General features: G+C 38.5%; 1 protein-coding gene across 5 annotated transcripts in view; it reads right to left on the reverse strand.

Annotated features, from left to right (window-relative positions):
* The window catches only part of MAP2K4 (mitogen-activated protein kinase kinase 4), a 104,801-nt gene that overhangs the window by 55,983 nt on the left and 25,184 nt on the right, over window positions 1–23,634 (reverse strand). For all 5 annotated transcript variants that reach the window (XR_002178151.3, XR_002178152.3, XM_019944184.3 and 2 more), the window contains one exon: window positions 17,964–18,066. Coding sequence is in view for 3 of the 5 variants with exons in the window: in XM_019944184.3 (XP_019799743.1) it covers window positions 17,964–18,066 (103 nt within the window). In the remaining 2 variants the exon portion in view is untranslated. The remainder of the gene's footprint in view (window positions 1–17,963; window positions 18,067–23,634) is intronic.

Raw genomic sequence — 23,634 nt, forward strand, 5'->3', positions numbered from 1 at the left:
ATGCCTCACAGGTTTCCAAAGGAAACCTGCCAGGAACTAACTTTTCTTAACACAGAATGTAGTCTAAGAAGCCAAAACCCAGTTCTTTAACACCATATGCAGTGAGCTGAACTGTAGCCCCAACAAAAGGTATGTCCATCTGGAATCTCAGAAGGTGACCTTATCTTTACAGATGTAATTAAGAAAATGGTCTCCAGAAAAGACCATCCTGGATTAGGGTGAACCCTAAATATAATGATGAGTGTCCTTAAAAGAGACAGAAAAGGAAACAGAGACAGGGAAGTAAGGACAGGCAGCAACTGGAGCTATACTATCAAAATCCAAGAGACGCCAGGAGCTACCTGAGCTAGGAATAGGACGGAAGGATCCTCCTCTAAAGCCTTCCAAAGAAGCACAAGCCCTGCCAACACCTTGACTTCAGAATTTCTGGCCTCCTGAACCCTAGAGAATAAATTTCTGTTGCTTTAAGCCACCAAGTCTGTGGGAATGTGTTACAGCAGCCCTAGGAATCCAATACACCATCTAAATCACAAGTCACCAAACTTTTCTGTAAAGGGACAGACAATAAATACTTCAGGCTTTGCCATCTACAGAAGTCTCTGTGGCAACTGTGTAACCAAATGGGTGTGGCTACATTCCAATAAGACTTTATTTTCAAAAACTAGCAGCAGGCTACATTTGGCTCATGAGCTGTAGTTTGCTGACTACATAACCTACATGACATCTAGTCAGCTAGATATCACCTATCATTTAAATGATCTAAATCCTATCTATTTTTCATATCATTTCTCTTTCAAATTTACAATCATGCTCTGGAGGATAAGAAATTCCAATTATCTACCCAAGTCCTATAGTTTTATTTCCAGAATTTAATCTCGAGACACATTTCAGGCTTTTTCTTAAAACTCCTCCACAAATCCACAGGGAGTAGGACTGAGGATCTAAGGACCCTTCCCTGACTCTCCCTGCGTGCAGGGAAGTGAGTACACGAGGCAGCAGCAAACCTGCCTACACCCAGAGCAGCCCTCACAGCTGCGCATCACCCTTCAGCAGGCAGCAGCTCACTACCTTACCAGCATTATCCTTCCCGTACAGGAGAACGTGATTCCCTGAGCTTGCCAACGCCTGCTAATTTTCCTTTGATAAATAAATATCTTCTTGTGTCTAGAACCACCATCTGTAAGACCCCTTTATTATCTAATCAGTTTGAAGTGTGTTTTCTCCTCTTATTTCATTATCACATTCTTCTACTTCATTTATCTTCATCTTGATTTCCTCCCAATGCTATCAAACACATCTTTCTTCCCAAATTATTTTTCCTCCTTTTTCCCAAAGTTTCTCTGATTTTAGCAAGCCAGCATATACTAAAATGCCTCAAGCTGTTCTACCCTCTCCTCAGAACTCGTAATCCTCCTGAGACAGGAAAATAAACATAACACATACCCTGCACAGCACTGCAACAGTTCTTCTGTGTCCATGCTGTTAGGCTCTCTAGATGAATACTGCTTTATGCATCCTTCTGCAATGCAGCTCTGTCAATCCCGGAAATTTCCACAGTAAATGCAATCTGTCAGTTGCCATGGAAACTGCCTGCTTCCTGGCACTACTAACAAAATGAGTATCTTTGCTAAGACCTAAGATGAGGCAAAAGGAAAAACTGAAAAAAGAAAGATTTCTAGAAGAATCGCTCAAAGACTCCAGAGATCAACATTCAACTTTTGATATCCATATTCAGTGAACAGAAGGTATTAATTGTACAAATCTGCAGTATTTTGAAGTAGTATTGACGTATGAAGTAGAAAGCACTTTTTCTTTAATCAACCAGGAAGACAGTAATAGAACACACAAACATTCATGTTTACATCTTGCTGCCTATTCCCTAAGAGCTGATGTTTCTCACCTATGCTCAAAGCATACCGCCGAAATGGTTTTTCTGGCTGTGCTTCTTATAGAAAAGGTTAGGAAAGCTGCCCTAAACCAACAGGTTACAAGTTTTCATAAGATCCTTTCCCTATTTGGGCTCCAATCTCCACTGGTGGCTAAAACCCCATCCCCCCAAGTATTACAAGAAATCAGAGTAGTTTAAAAGGGCATCTCAGGAGTCATCACTAGCAAAGCAGCCTTACCAGTACTCTCAGAACATTAGACCTAGCTGACCACCCCCCGACCCGCGCCCTTGGAAACGATGCTCGGTTCCCATGACATCACCCTCTATGGATCTGCTTCCTACCTCTCAAACGTCTTTCCTGTCTCAGCCTGTTGCTCCTCTTGTATCCAGCCTCTGAACATCAGATTTCCTTGGGGTTCAGCCCTGGACCCAATGGTCTCATCAAGATACACTCTCTTCCTAGACAATGTTATCATCTATATGCTGACAACTCTCAACTTTTGATCTCCAATCTGTACCCTTTTCTCTGCACAGCAGACTCTTATTTTCGACACCAGACTATGTGTCATGTTTATTTCCTTGATATCTCTGATAGGATATTTCACAAGCATTTCACACTTAGCACATCTAAAGCTTAACTCTTGCTCTTCTGTGCTCCCTTGTCCACTGAAGCTCCAGACCCATCCAGTGGTCCCCCATCAGTAATGGCAACTGAACCCATCATTCAAGCCAGAATTCTGGAAGTCACTATGAATGCCTTCCCCTCTTCACAACCCACATTCAAATTATTACCAATTTCCGTGAATGCTGTCTCCCGAAATCTCCGGAATCTGTCCATTTCCCTCTGTCTCCACTGTCAACTCAATGTCATCACCACCCATATATTTCAGCTACACTACCACAGCCTTGCTGGGTCTCCCTAATTCTATTCTTGCCTCTCTCCAGTGCATACCCCAAACAGCAGCCAGAATCATCACTTCAGAATGTAAATCAGATCATGTCACTCACCTGCCTTTAACGTGCCACACCTTCCCACTACACTTTGTACATCACCCCAACTCTGCCTACAAGACCCTGCATCATCTGGCCCATGACTACCTCTCCACCCTTACTTTAAATCCACTTCTCCTTCTCACTGAATTATTCTCCACTCAAACTGGCATTCTTTCAGTTCCATAAAAAGCTGAACCTTTCCCACCTTGATATCTTGAAACTACAAATACATGCTATTCCCTCTGCTTGGAACACTCTTATCAGCCCCTTCCCCAAACCTAGTAAAAAGCTACACAGGTTTAGAAGCCTTCCATGGCTATCTCTTCACCATCTCCACTCCAAATCAGGCCCCTCTTTCATTCTTTCATGGCATCGGGTTATAGTCCTTCAATAGCAGGTATACCATTTATAATTTCATTCATTCATTCATTCATTTGCTGAATGTCTGTGTCTACCTCTAAACCTTAGGCTTCATGAAGCAGCACTCACATCTCTTTTTCTCAACATGAAATACCCAGTGGCCACCACAGTACCTAGCAGATGGCAGACATTCAATAAACAGCTGCTGAACATATGACAGAACACCTATCGGGTTGCTTTGGTTTCTGACAGCTGTCAGTCGCTCACAAAACTCTGATGCACTCCCTGGGTTCTATGAGATATCCCTATATCCCTTCCCTACATTCCCCTTTTTTGCACCCATTGAAACCCCAAGCTAAGAAGGAACACGTCTCTTGTATCTGACTTCTGCAGCTCCTCCAGCAGGAGAGGCAATGGCAACCATCCGGTGTACCTGCAATGCTCTGTGCGTCAGTGGTCCTCAACCAGGGGCAACTTTGCAACCCAAGGGTCTGGAGACATTTTTGGTTTTTACAACTGAGGGAGGGGGGCACTACAGCATCTAGCGAGTAGAGTCCAGAGGTGCTGCCAAACATCCTACAGCACACAGAACAGCCCTTACAGCAAAGAGTTATCCAGCCTAAAATGTCAATGGTGCCAGGGCTGAGAAGACACAGCTGTGCCTTCCAAGTCTCCTAACATAGGAGAAAGGCCAAAAACTGTCAATCTATAATCATTAAAATTTTTTTAATTTAAAAAAATGCAACATTTCACTAACACAAAGTTATTCTTAAAACACTGTTTTTAATTTAAAAATGAAAATAAACTAAATTGGCTATAAAATGCAATGAAAGGTATACAACTGACTGAAAAATAGGGTATGTGCTAATTTAGAAATATCTGCAAGATGTACTGTGAAAAAAAAACACGCTACAAAGCAGTGTATAATAAAACTACTTTTTGTATAAATATTTTCATGGTTTTATATAAATTATCACATATTTTGATATATGAACAAGTTTTTCTGCAAGGACATATTATACTTTATAATAAAGTCATATCTTCAGAGAGCAATATTAAGGACATGGAGCTTTTTATTTTATAACTTTCGATACCAACTGAATTCTCTTACTAGAAGCATATATTACTCATTTTTTAAAGGGTAACATCAATTATCTGGACAGTAAAATTATGGGCCATTTTGGTTTTCTTCTTTATACTTTTCTATATTTAAAAACAGAAAGAGAGAAAAGACAGAAAGAGAGGGAGGGAGGGAGGGGAGCAAACACCACCGGTAAATGTGCTTTTAAAAGCACAGTAAAGACAACATGTCCCTGCACCTTATAACTACTTAAGTGTACACCACACCTCATGTGACTTGATGAATGTTCCAGATTAATCCTCAAAAGCTACCTGATAACCTTCTTTAACTTTTCACTCTAGGTCTCTTTCAAACATCATGACAAGGGAAACCAAATGGGCAGAAACAAAATTTGTCACAGGCACAGGAGCCAAACCCAATAAAAACACAGGGTGCATATACTTATCAAGTGACTGATGAAACACAGAGGTGCTTTGAGAACAAGAACAGAAAGCCACACGTACTGTTTAGTGAAAGTAAATAATATACTCATAATTTTTATCATTATTGTTCTGGCCTTTTCGTAATTGCAGTATCATTTTCATATAGTGAAATGCACAAACCATTAGGTACTGAGTTTGATGAGTTAACAAACACGTACACCCTTATATCTCACAACCCTAACAAGATATAGGATATTCCATCACCCTGGAAAGTTCTCTTCAGCCATGCTTTTCAGTCCCCTCCAGAGACACACACTGTCTGATTTCAGCCACCATAAATTAGTTTTGCCTCCTTCAGAATTTCATAGATACAATCAGACGGTGTGTTTTCTTGTGTTGGTCTCTTCTGCTCAGCATTTTCGGTGATTCATCAATGTGACTGTGGGCATCAGTACTTTGTTCTTTTTTACTGTTGAGAATTTCATTGAATTATATACCACAATTTGTTTATCCATTCTTCCATTATTAGACATCTGGGTTGTCTCTAGTTTGAGGGCAATTACGAATAAAGTTTTTAATGAACATTTGTATGCAAGTCTTTCTGAGGACATTTTCATTTTGGGTAAATAATAAGGAGTAGAATTCCTGAGTCATGGGGTAGATGTATGTTTAACTTTATAAGAAACTATCAAAGAGTTTTCTAAAGTGATTATACCACTTTCTACTTCCCCAACAATATGTGAGAATTCCAATTACACCCTATACTTGCCAATATACTGCATGGTCTTTTAAATTTTATGCATTCTGACAGTATGTATGGTATTTCCTTGTGGTTTTAATATGCATTTCCCTAATTAATGATGCTGTTAAGCACGTTTTTCATGTACTTATTATCCATTCCTATACACTTTGGAGAAATGTCTGTGAAGTCTTTAGCCCATATTTTTCTTTGTTTTGTGTTATACTTCATTATATTTACTAAAGTTCTTTGTCAGATATATTAACTGTGAATATTTTCTCCCAGTATGTAGCTTGCCTATTTATTTTCTTAAGAAGCTTTTGATGAGCAGAAATTTTAAATTTTGGTAAAGTCCAGTCTATCATTTTTTAGTAGTTATTTCTTTCTTTGTCCTGTCAAAAAAATCTTTCCTTATGCCAGATCACAATATGATTTGGATATTTTCTTTTATAAGCTTTATAGAATTTCTCCTCATAGATCTATGATCCATCTCAAACTACTTTTTGCGTATGGCATAAAGTAGGAATCAAGATTTACTCTGTTCCATTCCTTCTTCCAGTTGTTCCCTCACCATGGAAATTCTCTCCTTTTCCCCACTGAACTGTATAGGCAGCTGATCAAAAATAAGTGGATTTTATGGACATTTAGATTGCTTCCATGTCCTGGCTGTTGTAAATAGAAGATGCAGTACATATATACAATGGAATATTACTCAGCCATAAAAAAGAACAAAATAATGTCATTTGCAGCAACATGGATGGAACTAGAGATTGTCATACTGAGTGAAGTAAGTCAGACACAGAAAGATACATATCACATGATATTGATTACCTAAAAAAAGGGGTACAAATAAAGTTATTTACAAAACAGAAGTAGAGTCACAGATGTAGAAAACAAACATAGCTACTAGGGGATAAATGGGGGAGGAATAAATTGGGAGATTGGGATTGACATATACACCCTACTATATATAAAATAGATAATAAGAACCTGCTGTACAGCACAGGGAACTCTACTCAATACTCTGTAATGGACTATATGGGAAAAGAAGCTAAAAAAAAAAAAAGAGTGGACATAAGTATTGATGTACGTATAACTGATTCACTTTGCTGTACACCTGAAACTAACACAACATTGTAAATCAACCATACTCCAATATAAATTTTATTTTTAAAATGGATTTTATGTTTGTCTACCGGACTTTCTATTCTATTCTGTTGATCTATTTGTCTATCCTTAATGTCCTTCCACAAAGCCCTAATTACTGTAGATTTATAGCAAACCTTGAAGTTTAAGTCCTCCAACTTATTCTTTTATAAAATTTCTTTTGGCTATTCTAGATCCTTTGCATTTCCATATAAATTCCATGTATTTAGGTCTTTAAGTTCTCGAGCAACATATTATAGTTTTGTAGTTTCAGTGTAGAAGTCTTATGCATTTTTCACTAAATTTATCACTAAGTATTTTATACTTTTTCATTCTCTGACAATCATTTTTTCAATTTCACTTTTCAGGTGTTCCTTTACTAATATGCTTTAAATTGATTTTGGAATAATGATCATGTACCCTGCACCTCTGCTCCAGTCACTTAATTCTAATGTTTTGTAAATTAACTAGGATTTTCTACACATATAGTCATATCATCTACCAAAAAAAAAAAAAAAAAAAAAGACTGGTTTGCTATTTTTTTTTAGATTATTTACTTATTATTATTATTTTTTGGCTGCATCGGGTCTTAGTTGCGGCATACAGGATCTTTGTTGAGGCATGAGGGATATTTCACTGTGGCGTGAAGGCTTCTCTCTAGTTGTGGCAGCAGGTTTTCTCTTCTCTAGTTGTGGCGTGCAGGCTCCAGAGCACGTGGGCTCTGTACTTTGCGGCACGTGGGCTCCAGTGGAGGCGCTCGAGCTCAGTAGTTGTGGTGCACGGGCTCAGCTGCCCCGTGGCATGTGGGATCTCAGTTCCCTGACCAGGGATGGAACCCATGTCCCCTGCATTGCAAGGCAGATTCCTTTTTTTTTTTTTGTGGTATGCGGGCCTCTCACTGCTGTGGCCTCTCCCTGTTGCGGAGCACAGGCTCCGGACGCGCAGGCTCAGCAGCCATGGCTCACGGGCCCAGCCGCTCCGCGGCATGGGGGATCTTCCCGGACCGGGGCACGAACCCGTGTCCCCTGAGTCGGCAGGTGGACTCTCAACCACTGCGCCACCAGGGAAGCCCGCAAGGCGGATTCTTTATCACTGGACCACCAGGGAAGTCCTATGGTTTGCTTCTTTCTTTCCAATCTTCGTGTCTTTTAATTCTTCTGCTTACCTCATTGCACTGGCTAAGACCTCCAGTATAATACTGAATAGAACTGATGAGTACAGATATTCTTGTCTTATTACTAATCTTGGAGAAAGCATTAAGTCTTTTGTCTCTAAGTATGATACTAGCTATAGGTTTTTCATAGATGTACTTTAAACAGCTGAGAAAGTTCCCCCCTCTTTTCCTAGATTAATGAGAATGTCTATAATGAATGGATATTGAATGTTGTTAAATGTTTTTTCTGCATCTACTAAAATGATTATGCCATTTTTCTCCTTATTTTATTAATGCAGTGAATTATATTGATAATTTTCAAGTGTCAAATTAAGATAAATCCCACTCGGTCATGACATATTATCCTTTCTATATATTGTTGGATTCAATTTACTAATATTTTGTTGAGGATTTTCAAGTGTATGTTCATGAGGGATAGTGGTCTGTAGTATTTTTTTAATAATATCCTTCTCCAGTTTTGATATCAGGGTTACACTGAACTCATAAAATGAACTGGGAAATGCTCCCTACTCTTCTATTTGCTGAAAAAGTTTGTGGAAGCTTAGTCTTATTTATTCCTTTAATGTTTGATAAAATTTACCAGGAAAACCATCTGGGGCCCCAAGTTTCCTTTGAAAGTGGAAGTTTTTCACTCTAAATCCAATTTTTAACAGATATAGGGGTATTCAGATTTTCTATTTCTTCTTGGGTTAGTTTTTATTATTTATGTCTTTCAAGGGATCTGTCTATATCATTCAGGTTATTAAATTTATTGGCATAAAGTTACTTATTATATTTCCTTAGTATGCTATTACTGTCTGTGGGATCTGTAGTGATTACCCTCTTTCATTCCTGACAATGATAACTTGGACTTAATCTTTTCTTTCATCTGTCTTGTTAGGGGTTCATCACTTTTATTGAATCCCAAGAAACAACTTTTGAATTTGTGACTTTCTCTATTATTTGTCCATTTTCTATTTCATTAATTTCTGCTCTTATCTTTATTATTTCCTTTCTTCTACTTACTTTGGATTTAATTTGCTCTTCTTTTCCTAGCTCCTTAATGTTGTTATTCATTACTCTGTCTAGTGATTCTGTGTTTGTGCCTTGCCTAGGCATTTAAATATTTAGGAACACTGTTATAACACTTTTTCTTTCTTTCTGATTCATTTAGAATCTGTAATCATTCTCTCAATTGAGTTTAATCCATGCCCACTTCTTTTTCAAAAAAGGACACTGGGTAATTAATTCTCCAAAGGAAAAAATCAGGCACCTCTTCTTCTCCTCACTGGGAGTATCACCAAGCAAATCACAAAGCTTCCGATCACCTTTTGGTTGACTCTTTTATGCATGTGTGTGTGAGACAACCAAGGATCAACCAAAGACAAACAAAAAGTGAAAATACATACGAAGCTGAAGGAGAAAAAAAGTTAAGAAAAAGAGGGACTCAAACTAAGAGGTCCAAAACCTAAAGTGGAGTTTCAGCAGGAGAGCTACCGGAAAGGAGAAAATCAAAAGAACAGGAGAGGGCTTCCCTGGTGGCGCAGTGGTTGAGAGTCCGCCTGCCGATGCAGGGGACATGGGTTTGTGCCCCGGTCCGGAAAGATCCCACATGCCGCGGAGCAGCTGGGCCCGTGAGCCATGGCCGCTGAGCCTGTGCGTCCGGAGTCTGTGCTCCGCAACGGGAGAGGCCACAACAGTGAGAGGCCCGCGTACAGGAAAAAAAAAAAAAAAAAAAGAACAGGAGAAAATCAAAAGAATAAAAGAAAAATAAAGCATATATCCTAGAATGAAAGATAGTGGTTTCTAGTTTAAGGGAGTCCACCAAGAGCTCAGTGAAAGGAAAGAAGAAAGGAAGGAGAAGAGAAAAGGAAAATAAAACCAAAGCAGATTTCTGACACAGGGGAAAAGACAAAATCCTACAATCATCCACAAAGAAAAAAACAGGTCATATTCCAAAGTTCAAGAGTCACAATGGCATATAAGTTTTTAACAGTAACCCCTGAACATTGGAAACACTGGAGCAACGCTTTCAAAACTCTGAAGAAAAATGTCTACCCCAGAATTCTATAGTCAATAAAACTACTAATCTATTAAGAGGGTTAGATAAAGGCATTTTCAGACATGCAAAGACCCAAAAACCTTACTTACTAAGAAAAAACACTTATCTTAGGAAGCCGTTAGGAGATATACTCCCCCAAAACGTGAGAGAAAAACTGAAAAAGAAAGAAAGAAAGAAAGAGAGAGAGAGAGAGAGAGAGAGAGAGAGAGAAAGAGGAAGAAAGAGAGGAAGAGAGGAAGGGAGGAAGGAAGGAAGAAAACATGAAATCCCCAAAACAGGGAATCAAATTCAGAAGAGTAACATAGGCATTCACAAAACAATGGCACCAGCCATAAAGTGCAACCACTCCAGAATACAGCAAGAGTACTGTATAGATAGACAGATGACTCTAGAAAAAAAGAACTGAGAGATCACCTAAGTAGTTAATTATGTGGAGAGGAGATTCACAGTGAACCATTAAATGAGGCAATTATTAACTCTGGGGCAAACACATTTGCTCAAGAACAGTAATGTAATTATACTGTGACTCAATTTTAAATAATAATAATAAGAAAGAATACTCTGAAAAGAGAGGATGTTTCTTTTAAATAGCAGAATTCCTTATTAGCAGACAGAAGTTTCCAGAAACATGCCTACACTACAAAGGCAAAGGACTTCTGTAACATTATGAAGTAAATCAGAACTCAAAAACTTGCTGCCTGATTACAAATGGTTGGAAAACTCATCTAAAGCACAGCAACCAGACATTTCTTTAAAGAGCAGAACTTTGCAGTACTATAGGTAAAGAACTACAGATTATATATTCTAACGTCTAAGTCTCCGATTCAAGAATCAAGATGATTTAAAACACCAAAACTAAGTTCATTTTCGGGAGACAAGCAACTTAACAGCATTTATCACATTAATTTCTTTAAATAAATATTTCAGAATTAACATCCAATACCTGAGTCCAGCTTAAGGAGAATTATACTAGTGACTCTCCAAGGGTGGAGGGCCACACAGAGAATCAGCTCAGTCACACCTAGTACCACTGCCCTCCAAGTACAACCATCAGGTGCATGGAGGTGGAGTATGGAACTGAGGGAAAGATTAAATACCTCTGAACTTTAAGAATGCAAGTTTTGAAAGATTATCTCACACAGCAGCATTATTCACTGGAGTCAAAAGTCAGAAACACTGTAATGCCCATCAATGGATAACAAAATGTCATATACACATACAATATAATTCACCCTTAAGAAGGAAATTCTGACACACACCAGAACACAGATGGAGAGCATGAGGACACGTTGAGTGAAACAAGCCAGTCACAAAACAAGTATTGTATAACGCCACTTACATGAGGTACCTAGAGCGATCAAATTCACAGAGACATAAAGTGGAATGGTGGTTACCAGGGGCCAGAAGAAAGAGGAATGGGGAGTTAGTGTTTAATGGATACAGAGTTTCAGTTTGAGAAAATAAAAGAGTTCTGGAGATGAATGGTAGCAATGGATACACGACAACATGAATGTATTCAATGCCACTAAGCTGTACACTAAGAAATGGTTAAGATGGTAAATTTTATGTTATGCATATTTTGCTACAGTAAGAAAAAAAAGTTTGCAGCAGTAAATCGAAACCAGCCCAAAATAAGTAATTACCCCACAGAATTTGACACATTTGGCCTTTTTAAATTTGGGGTACTAATTTGTACCTATAAATATTTCTACCATAAAATTACTGCCATTACGTGAAAGGGCTCCACCACAGAAATGTAGAGATTCCAAATGACTATGATTACATTAAAAATTTCAGAGATGGAAAAAAAATTTTAAGCTCAAGTATACTCATGGTTTTCATACTCAGGAACTGACCAGAGATGTCCTGGGACTATTTTGAGGAATGAAGGTAGACAAGACCACAGAGCTCTCTCCCACCTCCACAAACAGCCTGTCAGGCTCATGCACAAGATTTTATTTTAGGAAAGGAGCACAACACTGGCTTGATTCATATTCATTCCTGTTCATATTCATTTTCTCTCCCCCACCCCCTGCCATTCACCACACAAAATAATGAAAGTCACTATCCTAATTCAATGCCTGAACTAAAATCGGAGTTAAGTGACACACTGAAGGTCACAGAGACCATGATGACGCTGGGATAGAAACCAGGACTCCAGTAGTAACAAAACAGTTAATCCAAGATAATAAGTTTAAAAGATAAAGCTTCCACAATTTAACCAGCAATAAGTGCCTATCTAATTTATAATTACTGTTCTGAGTTTTAAGATGATGCTCTACTGAGTAGACTCATCATGGAATTAAGAATACTAGTGATTGGGGCTTCCCTGGTGGCGCAGTGGTTGAGAGTCCACCTGCCGATGCAGGGGACACAGGTTTGTGCCCCGGTCCGGGAAGATCCCACATGCCACAGAGCGGCTGGGCCCGTGAGCCATGGCCGCTGAGCCTGCGTATCCGGAGCCTGTGCTCCACAATGGGAGAGGCCACAACAGTGAGAGGCCCGCATAATGCAAAAAAAAAAAAAAAAAAAAAAAAAGAATACTAGCGATTGGGCTTGCCTGGCGGCGCACTGGTTAAGAATCTGCCTGCCAATGCAGGGGACACGGGTTCGAGCCCTGGTCCGGGAAGATCCCACATGCCGCAGAGCAACTAAGCCCACGCACCACAACTACTGAGCCTGTGCTCTAGAGCCCAAGAGCCACAACTACTGAGCCTGCGCTCTAGAGCCCGCGAGCCACAACTACTGAGCCCACGTGCCACAAGTACTGAAGCCCGCGCACCTAGAGCCCGTGCTCCGCAACAAGAGAAGCCACCGCAATGAGAAGCCCACACACCGCAAGGAAGAGTAGCACCCCACTCGCCGCAACTAGAGAAAGCCCACGTGCAGCAACAAAGACCCAATGCAGACAAAAATAAATAAATTAAAAAAAAAAAAGAATACTAGTGATTAACTGGGGACTTCAAAACTTCTTTTAAAACTACCTCCTAGATGTTCTATGGCACAACTGAGCCTTTTTCTGTTCAAATATAATAAAGAAAAATGAGATCCTCTTGGTCTCAACAAAACAGAGCCCCTTAAATTTACAACATATGGTTCCCAAATGTTTAGCTTAAGCCCCCAAATGTATCTTTACTCATCATTATTTATTTCCAATGTTAGCTTTTAAGCTGGTGGTTCTTCTTGTACAATCCTGATACGTTGTGAAGATAAAAGGGCTGTTCTTTCAGAATAACAATCATATTTGGTGCATTCTAAATGATTCAGCACACTGAGAGCACTTGCACATCACTCAGCATGATGAAAGCACAGAACACAGCAGTGGACTATCTACTTCTGTTCATGTCAAATTTTATATACAGAACATGATTTTAGCACAAGCCTGCCACATTTATAAGAATACCCTTGGGGTATCAAAAAGACATATAGTGCCTAGCATAATCCAATCCTGATGGAAATGTCAAAAGTAGCCAAACATTTTTTTCCTTTCGTCTTTCCTTGCACTCTTTAGTTTTACAGCTTAATCTTTCATTTAAAGAGCCAAATGGCAAAATGCTAACATCTCTTACATCTAGGTAGCAGATACAAGAGTCTCTAACACTCACTTTTTCATGTGTTGGAAATACTTATAATTTTAACCAATGATAATTAAAAACCAATTAAAAACCAGGTTGTCTCCTGACTCTCTAAGGACCCAAATGAAAAGAATGATTTTTTAAAGGAAATAAACAATAAAGAAACAGAGATTTAGACAAATTTCTGAACACCTGAAAGCAGACAAAAATATCTAGACAAAGCAAAACTAATAAATTCCAAGGGAAGGGACTCTACAGTAGTTTCAAAAACTTGTCAGCCAAGTGCAGTGTAAAACCTTGTTTAGTTCCTGCTTCAAACTTGAAAAAAAAAAGTGATGAAGTAATCTATAATACTTATTTGATGATATTAAAGAATCATTTATCCTACTAGATATAATGATAATATTATGATTGTGTTTTTAAAAAGGAGTCCTTGTCTTTTAGAAACACATCCTGAAATATTTATAGATGGAATAATATGTCTGAGGTTTGGTTAAAACTAAGGAGGGTTGGGCTTCCCTGGCGGCGCAGTGGTTGAGAGTCTGCCTGCCGATGCAGGGGACATGGGTTCGTGCCCCGGTCCGGGAAGATCCCACATGCCGCGGAGCGGCTAGGCCCGTGAGCCATGGTCACTGAGCCTGCGCATCCGGAATCTGTGCTCCGCAACGGGAGAGGCCACAACAGTGAGAGGCCCGCGTACCGACAAAAAAAAAAAAAAAAAACTAAGGAGGGTAGAGGAATAGACAAAAATAATATTGGCCATATTAACTGTTGAAGCGGCTAAAGCTGACTGATAAATAATAGAGATTCAGCTACCACTCTCCAGTTTTGGATATATTTGCAACTTTCCATAATAAGGGGTTAAAAAAACTAGCAATAGAGAAAACTAGCACCCATAACACATGGTGGGAGGGGAGCATGCCGCCGAGACGAGAGATAGGTAATGGTCCCAACAGAACCTTAGAGAGGATTCATAGCTGGAAAGTATAAAAGCCTGGAAATGGAAGAGCGATTAAAATTCTTTCCAGAAGAAAGGTTTACTCAGCTCCTCCTTTCCTTTCCACCTGCCCCAAAATGAAAAGAGAGCATGTCTCTAAAGAAAACAAACATGCTATCTGGAAAAAACAATGCCTACTAGGGCAAATATTGGCCTACTCATTATGGCATCTAGAGTATTCCTGGCCTAACAGCCAGCACTCAAACCATTCAGAGAAAAGTCAAGTCAAGCCCACCAGTTGGCTGCCTCTAGCCAGAGCTTCCAATAAGTCTTCTAATTTCCTCATCCTCAACTATCAATGGACAACCAAGAACTACTAGACATGTGGAAAAAAGCTGACACAAAGGAGAAAGACAAAGACAAAAGAAAAAGTGACCCTTGAGGAAATAGATTACCTACAGTATAGAAAAGAATTTTTAAATTCCAGACTTTACATCCACAAATTAAGAGTAGGATACTAAGAAAAAGCCAGAATCAACTCTTAGAAATAAAAAATCAATTCCCAAAACAGAATATTCTATAGAAGGGTCAGGAAATAAAGGAAATCTCCTAGAATATAAAGCAAGAAAACAAAGAGATAGAAAATATAAAAGTCAAAGACCGAGAGAATTCAGAGATACCAAAACCAAATAACACACATTTCCGGAAGAGAGAATAGGAAAAACATGAAGGAATCTATCAAAAGAAAAGCAGCAGAAACTCTCAGAAAAAGATTTGTGACTCTTCAAACTAAAACAATTCATCCGGTACACAGAAAGATGATCCAAACCTAAGCATATTCTCACATAATTATAGAACACCAAGAATAAAGGCAAAATGCTGAAAGTGAGAGAGAAATAGGTAATCTATAACTAACATCTCCACTACAGTGAAACAGATCTACACATGGTCCCCAAATTTAGCGTGCGCTGACACTCACCAGAATGCCATTCTCCCCTCTCTCCACCTAACCAACCTCCTCTAGGGGGCTTTCAAAATCCAGTTCAAACCTTGTTCCTTTGTGAAACTTTTCACCAAGTTGTTTATTTGAAGTGCTCTTACCCCTCCTGCACCATTCATTTGACTTTTGATCTGTATTACCTTATGCCTTACTTCTTGAATTTCTGTCTTCTTGAAAGTTTATTTAAACTGCTATTTCTCAGAAAATAAGGACACTGTCTTAATCTTTTTTTTTTTTAATCGTCCACAGAATCCTGCACCCAGTAGACATCAAATGTCAGATGGATCTGAAACTAGTCCCTGGGACATAACTTCATTAGTTACTTATATTTCATCTTATCTTTTCCTAAACTCATTTAAAAAGTTTTATATTTATATCTATAACTAAAGTTCAAGAAGAACTGAATGCAAGGAAATTTTAAAAGAAGGAAACACATATAAATGGCATAGAGGTATCTTTTTCAAAGCCTCCACCTACTGCAAGTTATATCTTCTAATTGCAAACTTATCCTAAGCAGGGATCAACAGTGGTTTTTAGTGCCTGATAGTATTCAATACACAGGAAGAATACAGAGGATCCCTGTGGAAGGCAGTGGGAAGGTAGAGAAGATATGCTGCCCAAAGCAGGGAAACAACTGTCTCTGATGAGTATCAATACTAGTAGTTGCCTGTTCCTGATCCAGATAACAGACGAGTGCAATAATAAAACTCAAAGGCAGGGTCTAAAACTTTTACATACTAGAATCAAATTCCAAAGATTCTATCACAAAGATGCCTATTACTGTGTCCTCTCAAACTTTTAACACCTTCTGGGAAGAGATAAATAAGAAACCTAGCTGGTTACAGGATTATTATGAAGTAGTTTAAAAAAAGAAAGAAAGAAAAACCAAAAAAAGCCTGATAGACTCAAATTTTGGAAGAAAGCTTTTTCTTCACCACCCTGTTTACTGTTTAAAAAAAAAAGATTCTGTCCATGAATTCCCCTAGACATGAAGAAAGTCTAATGGGGAGAGAGTACAAATATGTAAATGTTTTTCTAGTTCTAAATGCAAATCAGGTTGTCTTTCTCTTTGTCCAAGGGGGCTTTTAAAAAAAGAAAGAAAGAAAGATTTGTTAAGTTTGGCGATTACTACATATCCTTCTTTTTTAGACTTCAAATTTGTGGTTCAGCTGGCAACCAAGGCAACAGAAATGGAATATGTTCAAGAATTAGTTTTGTACTAGCTTTCACTAGAAATTCTAGGAAATGAGGAAGGAGGTTCTTTTAAGGTTCTTTTAAGTTCTTTTGTACTAGCTTTCACTAGAAATTCTAGGAAATGAGGAAGGAGGTTCTTTTAACAGTGTTTCCTTGCTGCTGGAGCTCTGACTAATTAAGCAGTACTAAGAGTTTCCTTCCTCAATATGATTCAGAGAAGGTAACAAGGTTGAGCTCTGACAAGAAGTCTCATTGTGGACAGCAGTCTAATAAAGCTGACAGACACCACTCCCAGGCAAATAAACTGCCACTCAGTTTTCATTGAAAATCTCTTTCATTCCCCTTTAGGTGATAGGTGTAAGCATAAGAGCGCACAGACACACGTATCTGCTGCTTTCTTCTAGACACTGATGTTTTAAAAATAAAATATTTTCAACATTCCTACTGCTAGACAGTCTACCTTCTACCAATGTGTTACTGTTTGCAAATACAATGTATACCAAATGTCAAACAGCAATAAATGTGCCTCTTTGGGAAGAATAAATGTATCTGTAGTCTAATAAAGTTTGAATACAGATTGTTGAGGAATTATTACAAAACTATAAAATAATGGATTCTGACAGCTTTTTAAACCATACCTTCCACCACTTGCTTTATAGTTCTCAATATTAGAACTAGGTGAAAATTATTTTTCTGGACATTAGTAGAAATGTAAATCCACTGGCTTTGACCCTTCATGTTCTTGCCAGGTTTGAGAAGAAGAAAACATTATTATTTAATACTTCACTTCACTTTGATTCAAAGGCTTCTGTAAAATATTATTATGGCGAGATTGTTTTAAATTAACTAATATATTTCTAATACTCTTCAGTAAAATGCTACAATATCATTTCTATTTTTTAATTTAAAAATATTAAGGGAGTCAATTTTTAAAAAAATCACTGACACGTACATATTCTTTCAATCTACTATGACATGGAAATCTTATAGACACTCAGTATATTAAGAATGGAAATCTATTTTGTCAACTAGTAAGTGGGGATGATTTGTGCAGATCTACAGGAGAGAGTTAAGTTTTCTTAAATACTATTTACAACTTAACTGGAAATTCAGAAGGAGAGGTAAAAATAATATTCTCAGAGTTCAATAAGAGAGAAACTAAAACGATATAAATGTAACTGGATCTTCAGCTCTTCCTTTCCCTTCAAGTCAACTTTAAAAAGGAAAATTGTGTTTGCCTACTTCAGACTACAGAATCAACAGCTTTCTATTTGAGTTCAAACAGTAATATTTCAAATGGCCCAGAGGATAACAGAAATACCAACCCCTCGACTTGAAAAAATTCATAAAACACAATAACTTTAAAACCCTTGCTTGAGTTGAGCCTTTTATTTGATTACCAGGAATACTCACATGTGTGGGTTTTGAACTCCTGCAGGATTGGGATTCAGAGTAAACCTTGCTGTAGATTTGAAAGGTGGATTTGCAAAATTCAACTTCAGTGCTTTGCGTTTACCTAAGAAATAACAAATAAAAAGTAAAAGTTTCAAGTACTATAAAACAGGTAGGATTCTGAGGGCAAAAGAAATTCACTCCAAAAGGCAGAAAATTTTGCTTTAACATATAATTAATATTTTGAAAGGTGGCAAAGAATTGCTCAGAATTAAGAAAAAGTAAATAAAAATGATCTAAAGTTGTTACTAACCACAAATCACTCATTATCTCCAAAACAACAGAAAACAATGCTCAGTGCTTCCAGTTTATATCGTTCAGAGATGCTAAGGCTTTTGTAAGTAAAAACACCACAATAAAAATCATTCCCCTCAGCAGATACATTGAAAAATACTAAAATATTAGCATCTTTCCAGTGTTACATTTTACTTCCTTAGTTTAATAAAAATCATTTTCCCTCGAATGTAATATAAACAACTGAGTGAAGAATATGAAGCATTCTGCAATCATAATGGCCTAAAAGCATTATGGTCCAGTCAACTTCAAGTTAATAACACAGGTATACCAAATAATCATTTTTGGGGAGGCAATTTCTTTGGTACGGGAAGGGAGAAAGTATCAATACCTTATATTATACCAAAAAAAAAAAAAAGTCCTCTACAGAAAAGCCAGAAAATTCAGAAAAGATAAAGAAACAAAAATGTATAAAATATTATATATACACCTATAAATATATAGGGTTTTAAAAACTTGTATATACACTTGAAAGTCCAGTTACCCCAAAATAATCATTATCTAATGCACACTATTTTCTATACATAGAGACATTATCTTTTCCTCTACAATTAAAATTGGACCACAACACTGTTTTGTAATATGCTCTAGTCACTGACCATATTTTTTTCTATGTCAATAAATCTTACAAAATCATTAATGCAGGGGCCTACTATATGGAAATTTTGTAACAGAGTTGGGTTTTCCCACATTTTTAGTACACCTTGGTTTCATGTACATATTAAGGATACTTTTCCTAGCACTCACTCTTCGCACTTCATTATACATATATCAATCAATACCTCTTCCAACAGAATCTCTGCCATCCAAGCACCTTCCCACCTCAGTGGATTCAGAAAATGGATTAGAGGGCTCAACCTGTTCAGCCCAGTGCTTTCACGAGACGTGAAGGCTGAGCGTGCCATGCTAGTCAGACAGGACTGCAGGACAAGAGCTGGATCAGCTCTCAGGGATGGGCCTTTCTACAGGATAACGGCAGTTCCTAAGAAGCTCACTGTCAGACATAACTATAGTACAACATGAATTTTCCTCGTAAGTTGCCCTTTTGGGTTCCAAATTTTTTTAAAATAATTTTTATTTGACTGCAAGTAGAGAAAGGACATTCAAACTATACATGCAAAAGGTACTCCACAAAAAATGGCAGATTTGACTGTATTAAAAAAGCAAACTCTGTATTTACCAAAAAACCTTTAAAAAATTAAACGAAAACTTGGGAAAATCCTTGTAATACAAAATCAGAAATTCTAAATATATAAAAACATCACACAAATGAAGAAAAAATAGAAAAATTGGCAAGGGTATGAAAAATTAAGCAAAATTGAGAAAAAATTATGAAAGGTACTCGTAACACCAAAAACAGTTAAAATTTTGGTTCATGTGAAATTGGGAAAGTTTAGAGGTTTTATTTTGTACACATACATTTATTTTTTTTTAAATGATAACATGGTGATCAGAGTGACCAGGTAAAAGAATCACTAGCAAAATACACTGCTGGTAGAAAAGTAACCTCTGGTGAGAGGTTCAGCAATATACAAGAAGCTTCAAATGAATATGTTCTTTCACTTCTTGGAAATTTGCCTTTAAGAAATACTTAAAGGCAGAGGACTATTCGCAGGCCCTGCTAGATTCTGAAATTGCTTGGGACTGCTTGCTCACTCCTCTGAACCTTCAGTTTTCTCCCTTTTTGAATGGGAATCTCCATCACTGTTACCCAATGCCTGACCCACCACTGTATTTTGGAAGCAGATAACTCATCTTCTAGTTACTAGGTTCATAGATGGAGAAGAATTTTGTGTCACAGTGGATCATACTCAAGAGTCTCACCCCATACCTGATTTAGATGCTTTTGATGATGAGATTTAGGACTGGTGAACTGATGATGTCTAGATGAGGTCTGGATTTGAGCTGACGATGTAATGAGTTAAGACTTCTGGGGATGATGGAGGAGAGTGAATGTACTTTGCATGTGGGGCAGATGTGACTACATGGGGGCCAGAAGGCAGACTGTAGTGGACTGAAAAGGTGGCCCCCAAAGTACCAGAAGCTATGAATGTTACTTTATACAGCAAAGTGTCTGGAGATACAATTGAGTGAAGGACCTTTGCAATCATAAATCTGAATGAGCTCAATGCTTATGAACACCACCTGCCACGTGTGTGTGTGTCTGAAACTACCTGGTACATCACCCATGTTCTCTATATGATGAAAAGTGATAGAAGACTAAGATCAAATACTAAGGATAATAACAGAATATAGAATCACTGTGAAAACTATCCGAAGAAAAACACCAAAACTGGCCCTCTCTTCAAAAGTCCAATTTGACAGGACAGTAGCTAACCTTCCCAGGCAACCTTCCCACTACAGTTAAAACGTACTCAAACTGTTCTTTTGAAAATAAATATTTCTACCTAATACACACACACACAGATTCCTTTTCGCACTGCATTCACATTTAAACAAAAATAAATTGAGGTCTTTAAATGACATTTACTGCATAAATGAACAAGCACACAAGTAACAGAATGTGACATCTAACTAATCTAACTTACATAAATTAGATTTAAACACACTCTATACTTCAGAAACATCTGCAGCTATCTTGAAAACAGTCCAAGTATGTATTCTGATCTCTCACCAACAAAATATGACAAAGAATTCTATAAAAGTTCAAAGCCTCTGTAAGCGGCGATGACTCAGAGCCTGAGGTCGAGTTACATGGTCTGTTCTCAGCAGCACACCCCAACTGCCCAAATGATGATCAGTTTAAGAGGAACTCATGAGTGGTCAGCCTAGAGGAGGAGAAGGAACGCTCCAGAAAGTCCATCAAAGGTGAGATTCCGGGAAAGGCAGAAAGAGGCAGCTTTTACAATACCTTAAAGGCTATTTCTGAATCTCTGTAGGCATGAGCCTTTTTGTTTGTTTAAGCATCTCTTCCTCTCCCATTCACTTTCTCTAAGTAAGAAACTCTATTAGGTCTGGTCTTTCTCATCTTTACTTCTCTTTCTCAAGAGGCCCAAAAAACTAAACCCTAAAGGCAACCTGTCACCCTGTATTCAGATATTTTTAATAACAAAACTACAAACAAATAGGATATTAGATCAATGTGGATTTTTTTCAAAAGCCTGCAACAACTTCCACAGGGAGAAAAGGGTACAAGGAAATAAGTGATACTATAAATGGCCAGTGGAGATTTTTCTAAGCTAATAGGGATTAAAATATTTGTACAAGTAATTTAAAATAATTATCAAGAAAGACTATAAATTTGTGATTATAATTACCCCTTCGGTAAGACTGTCACCAAATAATCAATTCCTAACCAGTCAACAGAGATAAACAGATCCTCCCCTTTAACTACAGTAGGATAGAAATAAAATATGTCAAATATCTTAAATTATTCATATGGAAGAAGTTTCCCATCCAGAAGACTGTCTTTGTATACTTAAAACCCAAGTGCCTGATGTAGAAAATACTTTCAAATGTTCATTGATCTGGGAATAAATTTGACATGGACAGACCCAGACAACTAAAGTGTGGGTTAAATTAGCTAGAGTAAGTTTCTGTTGTTTGCACCCAAGAACACTGACTGATAAGGAAAACAGTATTTGTCCTCATCCCACCACATTTCCAAAGCGCTGCTGTATCCTTTAGGGCAATACTGCCTCACTTTTTTCATGCCATAGCTTACACAGAAAATGAGGACATTTGTTCAACACAGCGAGAAAATCAAAATCATAGCTGGCCCGATAGCTGGCCGAGGTGTTTCAGCAGCCTCAGGCCCCACTCAGCCACTCCGAGGACTGAAGGGCCAGTCTTTCTGCATCACCCTTGAAATTCTGGTTTCAGAGCTCCGCCTTAACGGAACACCAGTAATACTTACACAGACTTTTCCATATCATGCATATGCAATTTCTTCCTCACAGTTCTCATGAGAGGAACGTTCCTAAGCATGGGATCTTCAAGAATATTCAGAACTATGATTCTGAAGAAGAAGGATTTGTCCAAGTATATCCATACTTACTACAGCCTAGGAATATCTTTTGCTCTAATTCTGACCACAGAACAACTCAGACTCACAGAATACTGAAGCCGAAAGTAAGACACCTTTCAGCTTTCAGATCACTGTGGGTTATGCGGTAGATTGTTACAAAAATAGCCACCAATGGGGCTTCCCTGGTGGCGCAGTGGTTGAGAGTCCGCCTGCCCATGCAGGGGACATGGGTTCGTGCCCCGGTCCGGGAAGATCCCACATGCCGCGGAGCGCCTGGGCCCATGAGCCATGGCCGCTGAGCCTGTGCGTCCGGAGCCTGTGCTCCGCAACGGGAGAGGCCGCGACAGTGAGAGGCCCGCGTACAGCAAAAAAAAAAAAAAAGCCACCAATGAATCACAGCTCCCTGTGTCCACGCTTCTTTGCAATGTGACTTTGCTGCTCTTCCCATCAACAGGTGGCATCCATTTCCCTCCCTCTTGAATCTGGGCAGGCCTTGGGACTTGCTTTGACCAGAATAATAGAGCAGAAGGGATGCTATATGATGTCCAAAGCTAAGCCTTATGAGCCCCTGCAGTTTGCACTCTCACCCTCTTGGAAAGCTACTGAGTCGAAATGGAAAGCAGTTCAGTCAGGCTTCCTTGATGATGAAAGAGCACATGGAGAGGCCCAGAAGTCCCAGCCACCCCAGCTGAGCTGAGACCGCCCCAACAGACCGACTAGCTGAATGCAGACATGTGAGTAACAAACAGAATCATGAAAAATTAAACAGCTGCTCTTTTAAGCCACTACTCACATGCTAAAGGAGCTGGGGAGAAACAATGAAAAAGTGATCCGAATCAGTCCCTCTGAAGGAACTCCTATCACCACCACAGGGGACTCCCCAGACCCAAGCACAGGAGAAAGTGGGAACTTGAACTACAATGGACAAATCACTCATATGATACCAAGTATTCCAAGCATCCCACCAGGGGTGGGGGAAAAAGAATTGCCTTAAATTCTCCTTTCTCCCTTGGCTCTAACTCCGAGTACCTAATTTTCAAAACAGAAAGAGTATCCAGAATAATTTTTTAAATTATCTGTAATCACCGGAAAAGAGGAAGACAATTCCAACTATGCAACCTCAAACAATTTCAGAAATGAGGAAATAAAGTGGTAGACAAGAACTTACTTTTATTCCCTTTTCTGCCTAAATTACTACCGTGACAAGTGCCCTAACTTATTTCATAAGCTCGAGAGAATAAGAGAGGAAGGATGTTGACTTGCAGTTAGAAGAAATGGGCAACTCTGTACATTTTAGACTTGCAATCTCAGGCCTTCCAAGTAGTAAATGAGCTACTACCAGCTAATATT

The sequence above is a fragment of the Tursiops truncatus genome, chromosome 20, assembly GCF_011762595.2.
Source record: "Tursiops truncatus isolate mTurTru1 chromosome 20, mTurTru1.mat.Y, whole genome shotgun sequence".
NCBI lineage: Eukaryota > Metazoa > Chordata > Mammalia > Artiodactyla > Delphinidae > Tursiops > Tursiops truncatus.